At 42.2% G+C, this 23,816-nt stretch overlaps 1 protein-coding gene across 1 annotated transcript in view; it reads left to right on the top strand.

Moving 5' to 3' along the window:
- CPLANE1 (ciliogenesis and planar polarity effector 1) overlaps positions 1-23,816 on the top strand; it is a 147,366-nt gene that overhangs the window by 63,380 nt on the left and 60,170 nt on the right. The window contains 11 exon segments of the mRNA XM_038743655.1: positions 1,703-1,866; positions 4,241-4,320; positions 6,239-6,321; positions 8,032-8,100; positions 12,816-13,008; positions 13,897-14,160; positions 14,798-15,547; positions 17,372-17,517; positions 18,311-18,443; positions 19,784-19,838; positions 21,872-21,976. Of these exon segments, the coding sequence (XP_038599583.1) occupies positions 1,703-1,866; positions 4,241-4,320; positions 6,239-6,321; positions 8,032-8,100; positions 12,816-13,008; positions 13,897-14,160; positions 14,798-15,547; positions 17,372-17,517; positions 18,311-18,443; positions 19,784-19,838; positions 21,872-21,976 (2,042 nt within the window).

The raw sequence follows: 23,816 nt of genomic DNA, 5'->3' as shown, positions 1-23,816 counted from the left end.
TTGCCAAGATCCGCCCTTTCCTCTCCATCCAAACCGCTACCCTGCTCATTCAAGCTCTCATCCTATCCCGTCTGGACTACTGCACCAGCCTTCTCTCTGATCTCCCATCCTCGTGTCTCTCCCCACTTCAATCTATACTTCATGCTGCTGCCCGGATTATCTTTGCCCAGAAACGCTCTGGGCATGTTACTCCCCTCCTCAGAAATCTCCAGTGGCTACCAATCAATCTGTGCATCAGGCAGAAACTCCTCACCCTGGGCTTCAAGGCTGTCCATCCCCTCGCCCCCTCCTACCTCACCACCCTTCTCTCCTTCTCCAGCCCAGCCCACACCCTCCGCTCCTCCACCGCTAATCTCCTCACCGTACCTCGTTCTCGCCTGTCCCGCCATCGACCCCCGGCCCACGTCGTCCCCCGGGCCTGGAATGCCCTCCCTCTGCCCATCCACCAAGCTAGCTCTCTTCCTCCCTTCAAGGCCCTACTGAGAGCTCACCTCCAGGAGGCCTTCCCAGACTGAGCCCCCTCCTTCCTCTCCCCCTCGTCCCTCTCTGCATCCCCACCGTCTTACCTCCTTTCCTTCCCCACAGCACCTGTATATATGTATATATGTTTGTACATATTTATTACTCTATTTATTTATTTTATTTGTACATATTTATTCTATTTATTTTATTTTGTTAATATGTTTTGTTGTGTTGTCTGTCTCCCCCTTCTAGACTGTGAGCCCACTGTTGGGTAGGGACTGTCTCTATATGTTGCCAACTTGTAGTTCCCAAGCACTTAGTACAGTGCTCTGCACACAGTAAGCGCTCAATAAATACGATTGATTGATTGATTAGTACAGTACTCTGCACACAGTAAGCGCTCGATAAATACGATTGAATGAATGAATTCATTGAGTCATATATATTGAGTGCTTCCCATATGCAAAGCACAGTACTAAATGCTGGGGAGAGTACAAAATAACAATAAACAAATACATTCCTTGCCCACAATGAGTTTACAGGCTACAGGCTCACAGTTGTCTTAAAGAGTTGGATAGGTTTACCTATCTAATCTCTTTACTTACCATTTTCCCCTGCTCTCTTCATTAGTACGGTGCTCTGCTCACAGTAAGCGCTCAATAAACACCACTGATTAATTGTGTTCTTTCCAAGCTATCCTAATTATGCTATCTGCCTTCATCCCCTTGCTCTCTCTTTTCCTCTGCCTTGGAAATCACTCCCTCCTCAAATCGGAAAACCAGAGTTCACCCCATGTTCAATACCCTCCTGAATGTCCACATCTTTCAACGTGTCTTTCTCAAATAATTCCTAGCTTCCAAAGTCATTTAAATCCATCAGCCATCTTAAATACTACATATATACTTATAGCCATCCTCAGCTCTTATGTATATACATTTTTTCTGTTATGTATTTATTTATTTTGATTTCTGTGTAAGTATTTTCGTGTCAGCCTCTCCCATTCCAATGTAAACTCCCTTGGGAAGAGAATTCGGCACTGGATTTTAAGGGCTATTACTACTATGTTAGAATTGCGGTAAAATAAAGTACATTTTCATTCATCAAGACTTTCCTACCGTTGCGAAGCTGAAATAGAAGACAGTGCTTTAGTATTTGAAAAATTGTTTTAATCATATTAAAAGCAAGGGAACTTAAGCCGAAAAACTTACTTCTAATTTTTTTCTGTCTTTCCCATTTCCAGATTACCAGTTGCCGCAAAAGATCCAGAAGTGGAAGAAAACAGCATTGAAAATTTTTCCTTAAAGCGTATTGCTGAAAAAGGAGCTACAGATATTTATGAGGATCTCTTAGAAGTGGAAACGTTCACGCAGGATGAAGTGGAGTCATACTCATCGTATGATGAAGGTCAGTTGCCATGTGTGAGAGAAGCAGCATGGCGCAGAGGGTAGAGCATTCATTCATTCATTCAATCGTATTCATTCATTCATTCGTATTTATTGAGCGCTTACTGTGTGCAGAGCACTGTACTAAGCGCTTAGGGAGTGCAAGTTGGCAACATACAGAGACGGTCCCTACCCAACAGTGGGCTCACAGTCTAGAAGGGGGAGGCCTGGGACTCAGAAGGTCATGGGTTCTAATTCCGGCTCTGCCACTTGTCTGCTGTGTGACTTTGGACAAGTCACATCACTTCTCTGTGCCTCAGTTACCTCGTCTGTAAAATGGGGATTGAGACTGGGAGTCCCACGAGGGACAGGGACCGTGTCCAACCCGATTTGCTTGTATCCACCCCAGCCTGGCACATAGTAAGCGCTTAACAAATACCATTAAAAAAAAAACCTTTTAATATGATACAATAAATTTGTACAGAAATGTTCATTTCAGATGTATTTTTAGTCTTAAAAACCAACCATTTAAAATTGAACGTAGTTCATTCAGTCATATTTATTGAGCGCTTACTGTGTGCAGAGCGCTGTACTAAGCACTTGGGAAGTACAAGTCGGCAACATATAGTAAATGTGAAGGATGATTTATGTTCATTGTTTTACCTTCCACACTTATTTGAATGGTTCTTTAATCTATTTTCTTAGCGTATCAGAAAGGGAGCCAGTGTGGAAATGGTGCTATTTCTAATCTGGATTTTTGTGTATGAGTTGCAGCACTGAGAACAATCATTTGTTTCAGAAAGGTCTCTGAATTGTAAAAATAATTGTGGTATTGTTTCATCAATCATCAGTATCTACTGAGTGTTTTCCGTGTTCAGAGCACTGTACTAAGTGCTTGGGAGAGTAATAATAATAGTAATTCTGGTATTTATTAACATTTACCTTATGCCAGGCTCTGTTCTAAGCGCTGGGGTGGATACAAGCAAATAGCGTTGGACACAGTCCCTCTCCCACGTGGGGCTCGCAGTCTCAATCCCCATTTTACAGATGAGGGAACTGAGGTCCAGAGAAGTGAAGTGAGCAGCGTGGCTCAGTGGAAAGAGCCTGGGCTTTGGAGTCAGACGTCCTGGGTTCAAATCCCGGCTCCGCCACTTGTCAGCTGTGTGACTTCAGGCAAGTCACTTAACTTCTCTGCGCCTCAGTTACCTCATCTGTAAAATGGGGATTAAGACTGTGAGCCCCCCAACCTAATTACCCTGTATTCTCCCCAGCGCTTAGAACAGTGCTTGGCACATAGTAAGTGCTTAATAAATGCCATCATTATTAGTATTATTATTATTATTTGCCCAAAATCACACAGCTGTTAAATGCCAGAACTGGGATTAGAACCCACGACCTCTAACTCCCAAGTCCGGGCTCATTCTACTATGCCACACTGCTTCTCACCTAGAGGGGGGAGACAGAAATCAAAATATATTACGGATTATGTATATAAGTGCTGTGGGGCTGAGGAAGGGGTGAATATCGAGTGCTTAAAGGGTGCAGAATCTGAGTGCCTAGGCAACACAAAAAGAAAAAAGGATTAAGTAGTTGCAGCGTGGTTTAGTGGATAGAGCCCGGGCCTGGGAATCAAAAGGTCATGGGTTCTAATTCCAGCTCTGCCACTTGTCTGCTGTGTGACCTTGGGCAAGTCACTTCACTTCTCTGGGCCTCATTTACTTCATCTGTAAAATGGGGAGTGAGACTGTGAACCCCACGTGGGACTGTGTCCAACCCGATTAGCTTGTATCCACCCCAGCGCTTAGTACAGTGCCTGGCACGGAGAAAGCTCTTAACAAATATTTATTTATTTATTTATTTTACTTGTACATATCTATTCTATTTATTTTTATTTTGTTAGTATGTTTGGTTTTGTTCTCTGTCTCCCCCTTTTAGACTGTGAGCCCACTGTTGGGTAGGGACTGTCTCTATATATTGCCAATTTGTACTTCCCAAGCACTTAGTACAGTGCTCTGCACATAGTAAGCGCTCAATAAATGCGATTGATGATGATGATGATGAAATACCACAATTATGATTATTATTATTATTTTCTATGTGCTAAGCACTGGTGACCCAAGATACACATCCCATTTTACAGTGAGAAACAGACCCAGAGAGTTTTCTATCGTTGAATATTTGAAGAGAGTGTATGACATTAATATTCCTTTTGCTCTTTTCTTTAAAACTGAGCAGAGATTTTTTTTCTAAAAATGCAAGTGTACTTATTTCAATACTTCTTTGCAGTATTCTTTTCAAAAAGAAATGTTTGATTCTAGGACTCCTTTCGACTTACTCTAAGGCTCCTTTTGGTTTTAAATGAAGTCAGCTTTTCTTTCGTTGGTTTCACAATTTAGAAAACTTCGAAGGGACAGCTGGAAGTGTTGGAAACAGTATTTCCATCACCATTAAACCTGTACAGCAGCCGTCAGAGAGAGTAAGTCATCATTCAAATAATTCCATTTAATTGTATTTTCTTAATTGCTTAGTGTTAGAAAATGGGAATTTGGTCATCGTGAAAGGGGATAATGTCAACCAAAATGCCACTCTTGGTCTTGTTTTTTTAAAAAAAAGTTTTACCAATTTTATAAGAAATTACTGCATTATTTCTCCCATCGATAAAATTGAAATGTTAATGGCATAGAGAAGCAGCGTGGCTCAGTGGAAAGAGCCCGGGCTTGGGAGTCAGAGGTCGTGGGTTCTAATTCCGGCTCCGCCACTTGTCAGATGTGTGACTTTGGCCAAGTCACTTAACTTCTCTGTGCCTCAGTTACCTCATCTGTAAAATGGGGATTAAAACTGTGAGCCCCATGTGGTACAACCTGATTACCTTGTATCCCCCCAGCGCTTAGAACAGTGTTTGGCACATAGTAAGCACTTAACAAATGCTATTATTATTATTATTATTATATTTGGTGCCTTATTGGCACTTAATAGCCGCAATGAATGATCGAATTAGCTCCTTCTGATCAAATTAACTCAAGTTGAAGTTTTGTTCAGTTAGCGCTATTTGAAAAGTGTATACACTGTAGTTCTTTGACAAATCATTACTAGAAGAACAGGGATCCTTGTAGAGGAACAGGGATCCTTGTAGGAGCAGTCGGAGAGCTTGGCACAGATCCCAGCCTTCAAAATTTTGTATGAGTTTTGAAAGGGGCTGAGAATGACTCACCTCCCTTAGCTTGTTCACACAAGGTTCAGAATCCCTGCCTCCACTTCGCCCACTTCCATAGATTATAATTTGAAGATTGTCCGGAAGAGCGGCAGCAATTGGTACCCGTACTATATAAAAATATAAAAATGAACACTTGCAGCGTGGCTTAGTGGAAAGAGCCCGGGCTTGGGAGTCAGAGGTCGTGGGTTCTCATCCTGGCTCCTCCACTTGTCAGCTGTGTGACTTTGGGCAAGTCACTTAATGCTCTGGGCCTCAGTTACCTCATCTTTAAAATGGGGATTAAGACCGTGAGCCCCACATGAGACAGCCTGATTAACTTGTATCTACCCCAGTGCTTAGAGCAGTGCTTGGCACATAGTAAGTGCTTAACAAATACTATCATTATTATTATTATATAGCATATAATTTGGAGTTGGGAGTTTTAAAATTCATATTGTACAAAACTCAATGCGGAGTTGGGCTAAGAGATTTTGAACATTTTTTACTTGTAGGAATCTATATGAAATGACTTGCTCAGTATTTTAATGCTAATAGTGTAATTAAAATTGCCGTGCAACTGGGGAAAATACCCACAGGTTTTCGGTCAGCTGTTTTCACAGTTAGCTGCCTTTTCCTTTTTCTGTGAAGCTATCAAAAGTACTTTTTGAGCAACCACCTAATGAAGGACTACCTTAAACTTAGAGGAGAAATTCAAACATCAGTCATAATCTGTAGGCCCATAAGGTGCATAAGGACAACCGGAGAAATAAATAGACGTAATTATCAGAGCTGTACGTTAATAACATAGGGGACCTGAATATTTGATATAATAATAATAATAATAATAATGATGGTATTTGTTAAGCGCTTAGTATGTGCCAGGCACTAGTGAAGGCCATCCAGGAAGGTTAGTACAATTTTGAGGCTTAGGAGGAATTTGATTTGTCAGTCAGGATTGTAGGGTCTTAAATAATGATTCAAAATGGAAATTCCTGCACTCTAAGAGCAGCCCCATAGCATTTGTTTTAACTCTTATAAGACAGACAACATAGGGGGAACCTCAAGCCCTGAAAAAGTTATTTACTCACTCCAAGGACTCAATTTCCCCAAGAACTTGAGTTGACTATCTGCAAATCACTGCCCTTGAATATTATAAAATATATTCAAATATTTTCTACATTTCCATGTTGTCTGATTCCAGCAAAGCTCCGTAGCAGAGGTTAGATGCCCAGATGAAGAACCAGTGGAAGAAATGGTAATGAAAATGGCAATCGAACAAGATAGGTGAGGAAATTCTGTGGAAGCTATTACAGTAACTGGTCAGTCTGCTGTTGTTTAATTCAGATCGTTCGGAGTTGTATTTCTTAATATTAAGGAGTCCAATCATCCTGGTGGTAGTAGTTAGGCTAGTTAGGGAACATTAGCATTTTCAGACCGGTGGGGAACCACAGAAGTTTATTCCTGAGTGCCTTGTGCATATATTGCAGCATTGTACTAAACCAGAGGTTTTTCAATGAGATTCATATAATCTTGGGGGTCTTCAAAGTAAATCAGAGGATATGGCCCTTTTGGGTGGCAGTGGGAACAGATAATGGGAATAAGAATGGGAGGAGTGGGTGAGAAAGAATTTGTTTTTTTTTTTTCAGGCATTGGTCAATCGTTTAATAATAATGATGATAATTATGGTACTTGTTAAGCACTTACTATGTGCCAGGCGCTATACTAAGCGCTGCGGTAGGTACAAGTTAATCTGGTTGAATGTGGGTTATGTCCCACATAGGGCTCAGAGTTTTAACACCCATTTTACAGATGAGGCACTGAGAAGTGAGGTGACTTCCTCAAATCAACACAGCAGACGAGTGGCGGAGTCAGGATTAGAACCCAGGTCTTCCATCTCCCAGGCCCGTGCTCTTTCCACTAGGCCTCGCTTCTTCCCTAAGTTGCCTTGAGGTGTAGTTCTCTAGCCACTCGCCACCAGCTAGAGGAGAAGAAATTTCTAGAGCGGAGAAACGGCTCACAAGTTAAACGATCATGCCTCTAATGCCAAACAGAGGAGGTTTGGGGTAGGAGAAGAGGGCTAGAAGAAGTGATGGAGAAACTCCAGGGCCATCTTAGACACTTCTGAGCCATGAAGAGAGAGGTCTTTATTTTAGCGTCCATGGGGAGTGACTTTGGGGAACTGGATTTCACCAGGAAAGCTGAGGATTCTGCAAGGTGACTGACCAGGGAAGGTTTGGGGGTGGCATTCCTAAGAGGCTCTGCAAAGAAAAATTGGAATGGAGGGATGGTTTAAGTGTGATAGCTCCCCCTGAGTGGAAATCTAGACTAGGGATGGTTGGTTATTTCTGGATTTATATTAAAATTCTGAAGGATAATTGCTGCTATGTGAAAATTGTAAGTAAATATTGGTTATTTGTGTATAGCTGCATATGGAACATACTAGTTCAGAGGTATATTGAAGTGGGCAGCACAAATGGGTTTTTTTCCCTCTGACTTGTTGGAATTCTTTTTATTTATGTATTTGAGTGAGATTGATAAAAAGTTTTGTTTACCCTGTCTCAAAGTAAAATAATTGCGTTATTGAAGACCAATGTTGGCTGTTAGAGATAACTGAGTGTGCCCTCTCCTGCTTCTGCACATTCAAAATTGAGGTAGAAGGGGAAAACTAATTGATATGCCTTTATTTTAAGCACTGGGTATTTAGCAAGGCATTTCAACCAGAAAAATTCTCAAGTACTCTGTTTGGTGCATGAATAGCCTATTCATTGTCTTTGTTTGAGTTGGGTACTAATCACTATGGAGATGAATGTAAACAAACTGATTATGAACTCAGCAGCAGTAAAGAGGAGGAAAGGGAAAGAGAAAATTGAGCTGGGACTATTAGGTTGCATAAACGATTTAATTTATGTTATAAAATTATAAAGATATTATCAAGATCTTCACTTAGTGATCTCACAAAAAAGCTCCATAAAATCTTTCTGTCTTTATTTACAGTTTGACTGAGGCTGTTGTCAATACTAAACTTATACCACATACGCTAGATGAAAATACAGCTCTTTCTAGGTAAGAGAAAATGCTACGAACTAAAAGAAATAATTTATTTTTAATGAGTAGTAATCTTGAACCAAGATGAAGTGCTACCATTTGAGAGGAACCTGTCCAAGCCTACCGGACACTTATAAAGTAAGATGGAAACCATCGTACAGACCTTCTAATCTGCATTTTTAGAAACAACACTTCATCGATTGTAAGGCTGTGAAAGCAAGTTTTAAAGTGGGTAAGATTTCAGAGCTTTCTTTGAAAAGGAAAAAAAGAAGAATCATGTGACAATAGAAACTTGTTGCCAGTTTTTAGCTCTAGTGCACCAGTCTGGAACCTATGGCTTGGGAACGAGATCTGCCTTTCTGGGTACCAGAGGCAACCCTCAGATATATAGGTGCCATTTTCTCTGCCGTCAAAAGGTTTTGAGGACTTGGTAGGGACTGTGTCTATATGTTGCCAACTTGTACTTCCCAAGCGCTTTGTACAGTGCTCTGCATGTATTGTAAGCGCTCAATAAATACGATTGATTGATTGAGGAGGAAGTGGCTGCCCACGCTGCCATAAAGGAAGGAAGCTGGAAGGTGTGCCTCCCCCCTCACCAATCCAGAAAGGAGAAGATGGTTAATTCAGGTGGGAATAACCCTGTCCGGCTAGGGGACCAGTGGAGCTTCTGTCATCCTCACAGAACAGTGGGATGAGGTGGACCAGTACTCTGGCCCCGTTTCTGGCCCCTGGGTGACCCAATCTGGTATTTTTCCTGACGAAAACTCCTCACTGTTGGCTTCAAAGCTCTCCATCTCCTTGCCCCTTCCTAATTCACCTACTCCTCTCTTAATACAGTCCAGCCCGCACACCCAACTCCTCTGCCGCCGCTAACTTCCTCACTGTGCTTGTTCTCTCCTGTCCCGCCGTCGACCCCTGGCCCATGCCCTACGTCTGGCCCGGAATGCCCTCCCTCCTCACATCCACCAAACTATCACACTTCCCCCCTTCAAGCCCTACAGAGTGCTCACCTTCTCCAGGAGGCCTTCCCAGACTAAGCCCCCCTTTTCCTCTGCTCCTCCTTCCCTCCCCATCTCCCCAACTCCCTCCCTCTGCTCTACCCCCTGCCCCCTGTATATACACAGCAGTTGTGTATATACACACATGTTTATTCTATTTATTTATTTATTATTTAATTCTGTTTATTCTGATGACTTGACACCTGTCCACATGTTTTGTTTTGTTGTGTGTCTCCCCCTTATAGTCTGTGAGCCCGTTGTTGGATAGGGACCGTCTATATGTCACCAACTTGTACTTCCCAAGTGCTTAGTACAGTGCTCTGCACTCAGTAAGTGCTCAATAAATACAATTGAATGAATGAGTTAATTAATTTATTATCTTATTTATTTTATTAATGATGTATAATAATAATAATTTACAGGAGCAGTTGAAATACAATTTTGGATTCAACTGCCACCCATCCATGTAGACATAGCTGGTGATTCTCCCTGCTTACTTCCTCTCACTTCTCAATTCTGCTCATCTCCTTCTCTACTCCACCTTATTCACTGTACCTCATTATAATAATAATAATGATGGAATTTATCAAGTGCCTGCTATGCACAAAGCACTGTTCTAAGCGCTGGGGAGGTTACAAGGTGATCAGGTTGTCCCACGGGGGGCTCACAGTCTTAATCCCCATTTTACAGATGAGGTAACTGAGGCACAGAGAAGTGAAGTGACTTGACCAAAGTCACACAGCTGACAATTGGCAGAGCCGGGATTTGAACCCATGACCTCTGACTCCAAAGCCCGTGCTCTTTCCACTGAGCCACGCTCCTTCTCATCTATAATTCTATTTATTCTGATGGTATTGACACCTGTCTACTTGTTTCGTTGTTTGTCACTCCCTTCTAGACCGTGAGCCCGTTGTTGGGTAGGGACTGTCTCTATATGTTGCTGATTTGTACGTCCCAAGCGCTTAGTCCAGTGATCTGCACATAGTAAGCGCTCAATAAATATGTTTGAATGAATGAATGAGTTCTATTGATGCCCATCCACTTACCTTGTTTTGTTTTGTTGTCTGTCTCCCCGCTTCTAGACTGTGAGCCCGCTGTTGGGTAGGGATTGTCTCTATTTATTGCCAAATTGTACTTTCCAAGCACTTAGTACAGTGCTCTGCACACAGTAAGTGCTCAATAAATATGGTTGAATGAGTGAATGAACAAACAGGAGTTGCCCCTTCTGCATTCATTCATTCAATCGTATTTGAGCGCTTACTGTGTGCAGAACACTGTATTAAGCGCTTGGGAAGTGCAAGTTGGCAACATATAGAGACGGTCCCTACCCAACAACGGGCTCGCAGTCTAGAAGGGGGAGACAGACAACAAAACAAAACACACTAAAATAAATAGAATAGTCAATACGTACAAGTAAAATAAATAGAGCAATAAATCTGTACAAACATATATACAGGTGCTGTGGGGAGGGGAAGGAGGTAGAGTGGCGGGGATGGGGAGGGGGCCCATGTGCTTGTTTGCAGCTGCCATAAGCAGGCAATATCTGGGCAGTAAAGGTGCCCACAAGCATCGCTCATTCCCCCATAGGTCCCAGGCCAGGCATAGGAGCAGATCCAGTCCACTGATCGTGGACGCAAAAAAGAGGAAGTCCTGGCCTCCACACCCACTAGATGTGGAGGAGCCATCCAGTTAAGCCATAAACCCCCAGCCCACGTACCCCCGGCCCACGTCATCCCCCTGGCCTGGAATGCCCTCCCTCCACACATCCACCAAGCTAGCTCTCTTCCTCCCTTCAAAGCCCTATTGAGAGCTCACCTCCTCCAGGAGGCCTTCCCAGACTGAGCCCCCTCCTTCCTCTCCCCCTCGCCACCCTCTCCATCCCCCCGTCTTACCTCCTTCCCTTCCCCACAGCACCTGTATATATGTATATATGTTTGTACATATTTATTACTCTATTTATTTTACTTGCACATATCTATTCTATTTATTTTATTTTGTTAATATGTTTGGTTTTGTTCTCTGTCTCCCCCTTCTAGACCGTGAGCCCACTGTTGGGTAGGGACTGTCTCTATATGTTGCTAACTTGTACTTCCCAAGCGCTTAGTACAGTGCTCTGCACACAGTAAGCGCTCAATAAATACGATTGATTGATTGATTGATTGATAGACACAGCTCCTCCTGCCCCTGGTACTGGCCAGTGGGCCGCTGAGCCCCACCCCAGGGTGACGGACAGTGTGAGAGACTATAGCAGGGACAGGAATTGTACGGTGCCTTTCCCTGTCCCCTGAGGGGAAGGTGACATTCTTCTCTTCCAAGCCATTGCTTCCCTCCACCTCCCAACCACATATTTACAAGCAAGTCATGGCCTAGTGGCTTGGAAGTCAGAGGGGGTGGGCTCTAATCCCCCCTCCGCCACGTGTCTGCTGGGTGACCTTGGGCAAGTCACTTCACTTCTCTGGGTCTCAGTTACTTCTTCTGGAATATGGGGATTAAGACTGTGAGCCCTGTATGGGACAGAAACGGTGTCCAACCTGATTACCTTTTGTTTACCTCAGTGTGTAGAACAGTGCTTGGCACATTCTAGACTGTCAGCCCACTGTTGGGTTGGGACCATCTCTATATGTTGCCAACTTGTACTTCCCAAGCGCTTAGTACAGTGCTGTGCACACAGTAAGCGCTCAATAAATACGATTGAATGAATGAATGAATAGTAAGCACTTAACATTATTATTGTTGTTATCATTATGTTTGCTTTGATTTGTTTTAGATTCCCAGGTTCTTTTTTTCCCTCCTAAAATCTACCCTTCTCCTCTCCCTAAAAATCAATCTATCATCCAGTGGTGCTTATTGAGCGTTTGCTATGTGCAGAGCTTTGGAGAGTACTATACAACAGATTAGCAGACATGTTCCCTCCCCATAAGGAGTGTACATTAATCCTAAAACCTCTTTCCCTCCAGCTGAGGGCCAGTAAAGGTGTTACCTCTTTAGTTTGAATTAAGACCTAACACCTTTTAACAGGGCTGTTTAATGTGTCAACATGGGGTTTTACAGCAAGGGCATCCACCCAGCCACCTTCCCAAACAGGGACAGAAAGCTAATTGTTTTTTCCCTTCCTCTCTGTTTCCCTCCCATCACCCTTTCTCTCCCTCCCTCTTTATTATTTCAAAATTTCACCTCCCCAGTGAAGTTATGTTAAAGTTAATTTCATGTGCAAAATTTTATTTTGGCTCTTGCCCCCCAAAAAAGATTGCAAACCTCTGCCCTTATGTGTTTTGAATCTTCATATTTTTTAAAGAAGCAGCAGCATGGCTTAATGGAAAAAGCCTGGGCTTGAGAGCCAGGGGTCATGGGTTCGAATCCCGGCTCTGCCACTTGTCAGCTATGGGCAAGTCACTTAAATTCTCTGGGCCTCAGTTACCTCATCTGTAAAATGGGGATGAAGACTGTGAGCCCCACGTGGGACAACCGCATTATCTTGTATCCCCCCCCCCAGTGCTTAGAACAGTGCTTGGCACATACTAAGCGCTTAACAAATGCCATCATTATTATTTCTCCCCCTTCTATACTCTGAGCCCACTGTTGGGTAGGGACTGTCTCTCTGTGTTGCCAACTTGTCCTTCCCAAGCGCTTAGTACAGTGCTCTGCACACAGTAAGCGCTCAATAAATACGATTGATGATGATGATGATGAAAGCCATTGGATACTTTTTGCCTCTGTGTGTTTTTCTTGAAGCAGCGAACGCATGTCTGAGTATAAAGAACACTCCTCAACTCAGCCGTCTCTAGTCCGAGGAGAAAGTGCCTCATCCGGTGCCCCTGCTTGTTCCAAACACCAGAATACTCAGGAAAATGAACCTTCAGTTCAGCCTCCGAACGCTTCAGATCCTGTCAGGCAGATGCTCCAAGATGAAATGTTTAGATTGCTTCAGGTGAGCTGATATCCTTTTCGAAGGATTTACCTAGTTCAAGACTGTGGCTTTTTCTTTAAATGTCATGAATTGACACTTTTTTTTAAAGTGTCGAGTGGTTCCCTAGTGTAGCAGTTGTCACGTCTGCTTTACACGCAGAAGGTCCTGGGTTCGCGCCCCAGTGGAACCAGAAATCGATTCATTATTTTCAGAAACTGATTTATTGGAAGCAGCGCGGCCAAGTGGAAAGATCCCGGGCTTGGAAGTCAGAGGTCATGGGTTCTAATCCTAGCTCTGCCACTTGTCAGCTGTGTGACTTTGGGCAAGTCACTTAACTTCTCTGGGCCTCAGTTACCTCATCTGTAAAATGGGAATGAAGACTGAGCCCCACGTGGGACAACCTGATCACCTTGTAACCTCCCCAGTGCTTAGAACAGTGCTTTGCACATAGTAAGCGCTTAATAAATGCCATTATCATTTATTATTATTATTATGAAAAAATAACCGTCGTTTCCAAAGCTTATCCATGCTTAAAATGTACTTTTGAATTTTAAGAGCAAACTCTATCCAAAAATTAAGATGCCAATTGTAAACTTTTTTTAAAAAAAAAAGAACAACCAATAAAATGGAGACTTTAGTCTTTTTTAAAAACACTGGGGCCTTTTCAGCCTGATAGGGGTATTACCCAGCCTTCCCAGTCTCTCTAATATTCTCAAAAGTACCCTAGTTTATTCTCTTTCTTTAATTATCTTGGTTATATAAATATAAATAAAATACTCAGAGGACCAAATAAAACAGGGATAAAGCTTATGTTGCATAACATTCTAAGAAAATGCTCATTTTTTTGGTTTTTGTTTTTCTTTTTTGCTGATGTTTTTGGCTATGCCATCCCATTTTCTCATATTCTAGCTGCAGCAGATCAACTTCATGAGCCTAATGCAGGTGGTGGGGTCATCATTTGCAAATCTCCCAATGGTTCAACAGCTTCTGCAGCAACCCCAGGCTTCAGGATTGACCGGGCCTGTGACTTGCACGGGTAACGATCTTCAAGCTGATACTCCGGTCAGACAGGAAGCAATGGGAGACCATGCCAAACAGGCTGACCGGAAAAGCAGCTTGCACTGCCAGGAAGAAATCCCCCCAAAAGATCAGAACCACACTGGGAATATCCAGGTACTGTTTAAATAGCCAACCATTAGAGACCTATAAATGGTCAGGCCAAATCGATTGGTCCCGAATGAACAACGTTTCTATAGTGCTTAACCATAAAAGGAGTTGTAAAATTGATTCATAGATAAAAGAAAGGCATTCATCATTCATTCAATCGTATTTATTGAGCGCTTACTGTGTGTAGAGCACTGTACTAAGCGCTTGGGAAGTACAAATTGGCAACGTATAGAGACGGTCCCTACCCAACGACGGGCTCACAGTCTAGAAGGGGGAGACAGACAACAAAACAAACCATGTGGACAGGTGTCAAGTCATCAGAATAAATAGAAATAAAGCTAGATGCACATCATTAACAAAATAAATAGAATAGTAAATATGTACAAGTAAAATAGAGTAATAAATCTGTACAAACATATACACAGGTGCTGGGGAGGGAAAGGAGGTAGGGCGGGTGGGGATGGGGAGGAGGAGCGGAAAAAGGGGGCTCAGTCTGGGAAGGCCTCCTGGAGGGGGTGAGCTCTCAGTAGGGCTTTGAAAGGAGGAAGAGAGCTAGCTTCTTGTGAAAAATATTCGTGAAAAATATGTGTGTAAATTTTCAGCTGTCCCAATGCCTAAGTTTTTTTTTTTAACCTGATTACAGAGCCATTCCAATTCTAGAGGACAAATTCCATCGCCAGAAACATTGCTCTCCCCTGCTCCTCCAGGACAAACTGCAAGTAACCATCTCCAACTTTTATCTCCTTCACCCGGCACTCAAAAGATTCCTCCTCTTATCCCAGTGGCAAAATCCTTAAATCCTGTCAATGGCTTTCCTTTGCTTAAACTTGAAACTGAGCTTAAGTTGTACTTGCCGCCAGTAAGAGAAGCACAAGCTTCCCTCAGGCCCCCTCTACAACCAAGGAAGGCTTGGGGTCCGGCTAATTCTGTGAAGGAAACTCTCCCGACACCTTTCAGAGCTCACAACCCTCTCTCTACAGCCCATTTGAACTTAAATCAGTATGACGCTGACGCAGTACAGAAAGCATTGGAGCAGAAGAGATGGGCAGAAACTGTAAATCAGGCACCACCTAAGCATCTTAACCTAGATCAGTACGTTACGCAGGAAAACTCTCTACCTCAGCAGGATCCTTCAAGAGAAATAAGTGGTGAAGAAACATTTAATGGCACTCCAGCCCCTCTCGGGGCATCGTGTCAGAATTTCTCTGGAATCCCTTTGCTACATCTGCAGCGGCGCGACTTTACACCTCTGCTTCTGTCAACTGGAACGGCACCAGTTTCCGTTCCCTCACTGCTTACTGGACCTCTGGCGAAAGAGCAAGACTCAAGGAGGATCTTACATCAATGGAAAGGAACAGCATTACTTCATTCTCGTCTAGCTCGTGAAAGCAAGGTAATGAAACAGTCTAGTCCCATTGTAATGTGTGCTTACAATGAAAATGGCATTTGAAAATTTTTTATAAAACTAAATGGTTTTTATAATTGGAAGACCGCGTAAAATTTTACTGTCAAAGGATAGCAGCATACTCAAGGCAAGTCTCCCTGCCATATTTCAAAGTTCAAAGGGAAGCTTTATAGATGAGTTTCCAAAAGTCATTTACCGAACCTACTATATGCTTTTCCAGCAAACCGTCTCTCTAAGCCGTAAACGAGTATTACATTTTAAGTCAATGTTCCCCCACTACTGCTTCAGAATAAATTGTTATTGGCTTAAGGATCATAAAGTGGCTATTTTCCAGTTTGTTTCAGGTTGACAATGGGAAAAAACCTAGAACTGCAGTTGAATGGCAAATAGAGCAGTTTCATTTTTAAAAAGCATGCTAATGCTCAGAGCAACAGACCAAAATGAAGGTGGGCTTTCCAATTCATTTAAGATTGGAAAGAGCTATCTTTCAAGTCTGTATGTATTGGCTGCCTCATATATATTTGAAAATGAATTTTTTTTTATTTTTTAAAGTAATATCGGAGAGAAAAAAACCAAGGGCCTGGAATGATTTCTTATTACCACTCCTTCTGCTCTTGAAAACTATTCACTTGGCGGACAGGAAACGTTTCTACCAACTCTGTTGTATCGTCTCCCAAGCGCTTAGAACAGTGCTGTGCATACTGTAATCGCTTAGTAAATATCATTGTTACTGAGAACAGAGAAAGCAAGCTTTGGATAGAAAAGAAATGGAAATCTTGAGATACAGGTAAAGGAATAAAAGCAAATGGGAGGAGACCTCCAGGGGCACAGCCGGTTGGAAAGAGTGTGGGTTTTTGAGTCAGAAGACCTGGGTTCTAATCCAGGAAATTTTTCTCAGGCCATCTTGATGTTCATGCTTGCTGTGTGATCTTGGTCAAATCACTTAACTGCTCTTTATGCCTCAGTTTCCTCAGGTCTAAAATGGGGATTCAGTATCTGTTCTCCTTCCTATTTGAACTGTGGAACAGGGACTGTGCCAACCTGATTGACTTGTATTTACCCCAGCACTTACAACAGTGCTTGCCATGTAGTAAGCGCTTAACAAATGCCATAATAAATGATTTTTCGTGGATTCCTCTAATTTCCCCTTGTAGACTGTAAGTTCCGTGTCTATCAACTTTCTTGCATTGTGCTTTGCCAAACATTTAATACAGTTCCCTGCACACAGTAAGCACTCAGTAAATACCATCGATTGATTTATTTATTGATCCAGAAGTCCTAAAGCTTATCAGATAAGTACTGGTAATTTTGCTCAGGCTATCTAGATGTTCATGTTTCTTAAGACCTTGCCAAATCTTCCAGCCCCCAGAATAAAAGTTTATCTTTTATAGCCCAACTGTTAGAACTCCCAGGACAGCTTTAGTTTGGTATCCTAGATTTAATAACTATAATAATAATAATTATGGTATTTGTTAAGTGCTTACTATATGCCGAGCACTGTTTTAAGCGCTGGGGTAGATACAAGGTAATCAGGTTGTCCCACGTGGGGTTCACAGTCTTAATCCCCATTTTACAGATGAGGTAACTGAGGCACAGAGTTAAGTGTCTTGCCCAAAGTCACACAGCTGATAGGTGGCAGAGCTGGGATTGGAACCTACAACCTCTAACTCCGAACCTGTCCCTCCTGTGATTTAGGTTAAAATTGGAAAAAAAATTCTCATTTGGTATATCCGAGTGCATCTGTTTAACTCAGACTAAAATTTTCGTTGCTGGTTTCTGTCTATTGAACATTATCACCTATCTTTATCATAGTACCGACAGCCAAAACTTATTCCCCTTGAAAATCTCATGGCATTTGAACAAAGTTTGTTTGAACAAGGACAGCCTAGGAAGATTCAGCTCTTAAAGACTGAAATTCAGCCACCTGAAGCGAGACAGGAAGTGGACAATAAAAAAAGGCAAGTTTTAAAAGAAATTTAATTTGAGCATTAATAAATCTTAGTCTTAATCTGAGTTCTAACCCAAAATGAGGACGTCTAGTTTTGTCTGTAACTGATTTTATTGATAACTGACATCAGTCTTTCACTGCTAATCTGAGTTTGGAAGTTCTTGTTGGTTTAGCTTCAAATTCCTGGTGATTTATCAAAAAACAGGCAATTTTATAGGACTGTATTCTCCTGATAAAACACCCCCTGAACATAGGCCAAATATTGTCATCCCAGGATTTGATTGTAGCAACACAATTTTTGAGGGAAGAGTGTGATTTCCTTTGTTGACATCAATTCTAATCACTCCAGCATTCACCTTTCTCTTTGCATTCCTAATTTCCCCTCTAATGATATTTTCAGCCAGCACAACTTCCTGGCAAACTACTCTAGTCTATCAAGTCTCCTGAGCTTCTATAATTTGTGTATAAAAAGGGACACTGTGAAATTCCACTAACTATTTAAATAAAATGTCCTTTAAATAGATAATACTTCTGATTGATACTTAATAAATGATCAAAGTTTCAAATGGTCTCACTAAAGGTGACCGATTGTAATAAATGACTTTTCCTTAAACTTTCCATCTGTGACCCTTACTCTTTCTCTGCTATATTTCCTATGTTCTTTGGCTGTGATGTGAATTAATTTTGCACTTGTTTTTGAAACCTTTTCAGTACTCTATCCACCTATACCACTAGTTCAGTAGAGTTGTCAAAATTATTTTACTGTTAATAAAGGTACATTTTTGTGCTTTCATTTGCGATAGACAAAGAAGACGGGCCAAAAAAAACTTGCAAGAGAAAAATGATAAAGAACAAGAGAGGAAACCAAGTGTGACATTCCGACCAGATGAGTCTATCATTAGCACTGTAGATGAAGAAGTACTTCTGATGACTAAGGTAGGAAAAAAACACTATTGGCCTATAACTTGGAATTTGGAAGACTGATTTTCTTGTATAGTTTACATCTGTGGTTTAGCAAATTGTTTAAGTCATTAGTAAGTATGACCAGTGTGATAGGATGGTTGTAGGAGAAAGTTAAGGCTACTATCTGAGGGGTTAACAGGGCAAACACTTGAAACTGAGCAGCAATATAAAATATTTCACCAGCAATCTCACAACTTCATTTTCAAGTCAACTGAAGACTCATAGCATTAGCTATGTGAGTCAAAACAATCACACTTCCCCCCTTCAAAGCCCTACAGAAGGCCCTCCAGGAGGCAGCTGTGTGACCTTGGCCAAGTCACTTAACTTCTCTGAGCCTCAGTTACCTCATCTGTAAAATGGGGATTAAGACTGTGAGCCCCACGTGGGACAACCTGATCACTTTGTATCCCCCCAAGTGCTTAGAACAGTGCTTTGCACATAGTAAGCACTTAACAAATGCCAGCATTATTATTATTATTATTATTATTATTATTATTCCCCCAGCTTTTCCTCAGCTCCCCTTCCCCACCCCATTGCCCTGACTCTCTCCCTTTACCCTACCCCCACTCCCTGCCCCACAGCATTTGGGTATATATGTACAGATCCATAATTAAATTTATTTATATTAATGCCTGTTTACTTGTTTTGCTATGTCTATTTCTATAATTCTGTTGACTTATATTGAAGCTATTGATGCCTGTTTACTTGTTTTGATGCCTGCCTCCCCCCTTCTAGACTGTGAGCCCGTTGTGGGCAGGGATTGTTTCTCTTTGTTGCTGAATTGTACTTTCCAAGCGCTTAGTACAGTGCTCTGCACACAGTAAGCGCTCAATAAATAGGATTGAAGGAATGAATGATTTTAATTTATGCAGGTTCTACTACTGCTAATTGTGGTATTAAGCAGTTAGTATGTGTCAAGCACTGTACTAAACACTGGGATTGATACAATTCAGTCAAGTTGGGTAGTCTCTGTTGTACATGGGGTTCACTATCTGAGGGAGGGTAAGTAGCCATTGAGGAAATTGAGGCACAGAGAAATTAAGTGACTTGTCCAAGGTCACACAGCAGGGAAGTGATGGAGGTGGGATTAGAACCTGGGTCCTCTGACTGCCAGGTCTGAACTCTTTCCACCAGGCTACGCTGTTCCTCCTGCCTTTTGTTTGCATGGACATGAGATTTAATACATTATATTTTATTACATTTTATTATTTGTGTTGTAGAGTAAATGATTATTGCCCCATGTAGTACTTAAGTAAGGGTAAATAACAGTTCATCACCTAATTATGGATCCATCCTTCTCTTTGTTCATTTAGGAAAAACAAGATGAACCCAAATCTCAGGATAAGGATGGTTTCGCTATTCCCTTTGGTATGTATGTGTCTGGTTTTTAAGAAAGTTTTTGTAAAACCTATGGTATGCAGCAACTCACTTTTCCAATGAGCAATCTTGACCCATGTATTTCTTTTCTAGAATGTCTCTAACCCAGAAGGAAGAGTTGACAGTAATCATTGCCTTGATAGGAAAAGGACTAATAATATTAATAATTGTGGTATTTGTTAAGCGTTTACTATGTGCCAGGCACTGAACTAAGCACTAGGGTAGCTATAAGCAAATTGGGTTGGGCACAGTCTGTGTCCCACGTGGGGCTCACAGTCGCAATCCTCATTTTACAGATGAGGTAACTAGGCCCAGAGAAGTGATGTGACTTGCCCAGGGTCACACAGCATTCATTCATTCATTCAATCGTATTTATTGAGTGCTTACTGTGTGCAGAGCACTGTACTAAGCGCTTGGGAAGTACAAGTTAGCAACATATAGAGACGGTCCCTACCCAGCAGCAGGCTCAGAAGGGGGAGACAGACAACAAAACAAAACACATTAACAAAATAAAATAAATAGAATAGTGAATATGTACAGCAGAGAAGTGGCAGAACTGGGATTAGAACCCATGACCTTCTGACTCTCAGGCCTGTGTTCAATCCACTACGCCGTGCCGTCAAGCTGTATTCAGTTGTCCTGGAGCTTTCTGTTTAAGCAGTCCCCAAGGAAGGCCAAGCTGGGCCATCTTGGACAGCCAGAGTAGTCCCCCAGTTCCCCAACAGCTACTGCCCTCCTTTCGGTCCAGTGGATGGGGAATCCTTTCTGGGAATCAGGAGATCTGAGTTCTGCTCCCAGTTTTGCCTTTGGCTAACACGGGCAGAGACCGCACGTGTACTTCACAATGTGCTACACCCCCATCTGTGTACTCATTGCAGCCTGTGCTTCCCAAGCCGCTAGCGTTGTAATCAATTCTTCTGTGCCCCGTTGTTGGGTAGGGATTGTCTCTGTTGCTGAATTGTGCTTTCCAAGTGCTTAGTACAGTGCTCTTACCACAGTAAGCGCTCAATAAATACAATTTCCCAATCCTGAGGTCTCAGGTCTGAAGCTAATCCAGCGTTCCGGACAGGGCACTCCATCTTTCCATCGGAGAAGCGGCATGGTGAAGTGGAGAGAACCCGGGCCTGGGATTCAGAAGGTCATAGGTTCTAATCCTGGATCCTCCACTTGTCTTCTTTGTGACTTTTTTTTTTTTTATGACATTTATTAAGTGCTTACTATGTGCAGAGCACTGTTCTAAGCGCTGGGAAAGTCACTTCACTGCTCTGGGCCTCAGTTACCTCATCTGGAAAGGAGGACTGAGACTGTGAGCCCCACATGAGACAGGGACTGTGTCCAGTCCAATTTGCATGTATCCACCCCAGTGCTTAGTACAGTGCTTAGAAAGTGCCATTATTATTATTATTATCACTCTAGTGCTTAGTATAGTGCTTAGCAAATACCATCATCACTATTATTATTATTATTATCACTCTGTTATTGGTGTTTATCGAGCACTTACTGGATGCTGTCTTCTAGACTGTGAGCCCGTTGTTGGATAGGGGCCGTCTCTTTATGTTGCTGACTTGTACTTCCCAAATGCTTAGTACAGTGCTCTGCACATGGTAAGTGCTCAATAAATACGATTGAATGAATGCAGAGCACTTGGGAGAGTACACTTCAATAGAGTTGGTTTACCTGATCTGTCCTTCGAGGAGCTTATGATCTAGAAGGAAGACAGAGACTAAAATTGCTTCCATATAGTACAAATGGGAGGATATAAGAATAAGATACTTAAGTGCTGAGGGTGGAGTGAATGACAGGTGCCAAAAGACTACAGGTCCAAGTGCATAGGCAACTTAGAAGAGAGAGGGGGTAGGGGAAAGGAGCGCTTAGTCGGGGAAGGCCTCTTGGAGAAGATGTGACTTTAACAAGGCTTTGAAGGTGGAGAGAATGATGGTCCAAAGTTACAAAACGACAATATCTAAAAAATGAATGGTAGTTTTTTTAATATCCACTCTGTCTTTTCCATCACTGTATTTCAGAGTCGCTTGGAGAAGACATTTCAACTTCAGCAGGGCTACATTATATGGCTTCTATCAGAAAGAAAGCTGTAGAAATTCAAGATGCAAGTACAAATACAGAGCCAGGTAAAATACTAGCCTAGATCTCGTTTGATTATTTTAGAATTTCTGTGAATCTACTTCCTATCTCTGCATCTTGGAAAAGGTAAATACTGAATTTTTGTTGACGCTGCCTAATAAAAATACTTCAGAGTGCATTTTAGAATAACATATAGAAAAATGCTAATGACTAGAAGAAACTAGAGTTAAGCTCTGAGGGATACAGTTACTCTTTCTGGCCGTTTATCATCAAATTTATATCCCGGTGGATAATTACTCAACTGTTGGATTATAATTATTATTATGGTACTCATTAAGTACATACCATTTATAAAGCACCATACTAAGCGCTGGGGTAGAGTCCAAATCCTGTCGGTTCAGCCTTCACAATGTATTTGCCCTTTTCACTCCATCCAAACTGCCTCCCCACTAATCCAAACATTTATCTTATCCTGGCTTGATTACCATATCAGCTTCCTTGCGTACCTCCCTGTCGCCTTTCTCTTTCCACTCCAGGTGGTACTACATTCTGCTGCCCAGATCATTTTTCTATAAGAACATTCAGTCCATGTTTCCCCACTTCTCCAGAACCTCCAGTGGCTGACCATCCACCTCCACAACAAACAGAAACTCCTTACCCTAGACTTTAAAGCCCTCAATCACCTTGCCCCAACTATTTTACCTCCCTGACTTCCAACTACAATCCAGCCTACACACCTTGTTTCTCAATCTACTCACTATACCTCGATCTCATCCATCTCATGACCTCGTCCACATCTTGCATCTGGCCTGGAATGCTCTCCCTTTTCATATCTGACAGATGATAATGATAATAATCATGGTATTTGTTAAGCACTCACTGTTCTAAGTAGATACAAGGTAATCAGGTTGTCCTTTGTGGGGCCCCATTTTACAGATGAGGTAAATGAGACACAGAGAAGTTAAGTGACTTGCCCGAAGTCACACAGCTGATAAATGGGGATGCTGGGATTAGAACCCACGACCTCTGACTCCCAAGCCATGCTGCTTCTCATGATCAGATGATCAGATGACAGAAGATCAATCTCCCCACTTTCCAAGGCTTATTAAAATCACATCTCCTCCAGGATGCTTTCCCCAACTAGCCCTCATTTCCTCTTCTCCCACTCCCTTCTGCATCGCCCTTGCACTTGGATTTGCACACTTAATTTACCCCACCCTCAGCTCCACAGCCCTCCTATACTCATTTGTAATTTATTTCTGTTAATGTCTGCTCCCCCACCTCCAGACTGTAAACTCATTGTGGGCAGGGAACGAAGAGCCCACTGTTGGGTAGGGACTGTCTCTATATGTTGCCAACTTGTACTTCCCAAGCACTTAGTACAGTGCTCTGCACACAGTAAGCGCTCAATAAATACGATTGATTGATTGATTGATTACATTGTACTCTCCCAAGTACTTAGTACAGTGTGCTGCACACAGTAAGCTCTCAATAAGTACCATTGATCGACACGAGATATTCATACTGGGCACAGTCCCTATCGCACAAAATCTAAATAGGGGGGGAGTAGGATTTATTCCCCATTTTACAGATGAGAGAACTGAGGCACAGAGAAGTTAAGTGATTTGTCCAAAGTCACACAGCACGTGGTGGAACTACAAATTAGAACCCAGGTCCTCTGACTCCTATGGCCGTGCTGTTTCTACTAGGGCGTGCTACTCCCCTAATAATATATGAAAGCTGTTATTCCTGTATTCAATTATTAAACATATTCCTGTTTTTGAAATACTCCTATAGGCTGTCATTCTTTCTACATCCCTAAACAGAAGCATAAGAGAAAATGCAGTGTTCTGTCCCTTTCTTGCAGTTTTTCTAACTGTGGTCACA

This window comes from Tachyglossus aculeatus, chromosome 3 (assembly GCF_015852505.1).
Source record: "Tachyglossus aculeatus isolate mTacAcu1 chromosome 3, mTacAcu1.pri, whole genome shotgun sequence".
In the NCBI taxonomy this organism is placed as follows: domain Eukaryota; kingdom Metazoa; phylum Chordata; class Mammalia; order Monotremata; family Tachyglossidae; genus Tachyglossus; species Tachyglossus aculeatus.
Note: the sequence above shows the minus strand (reverse complement) of the source record. Positions and strands in the feature narration are given on the sequence as shown.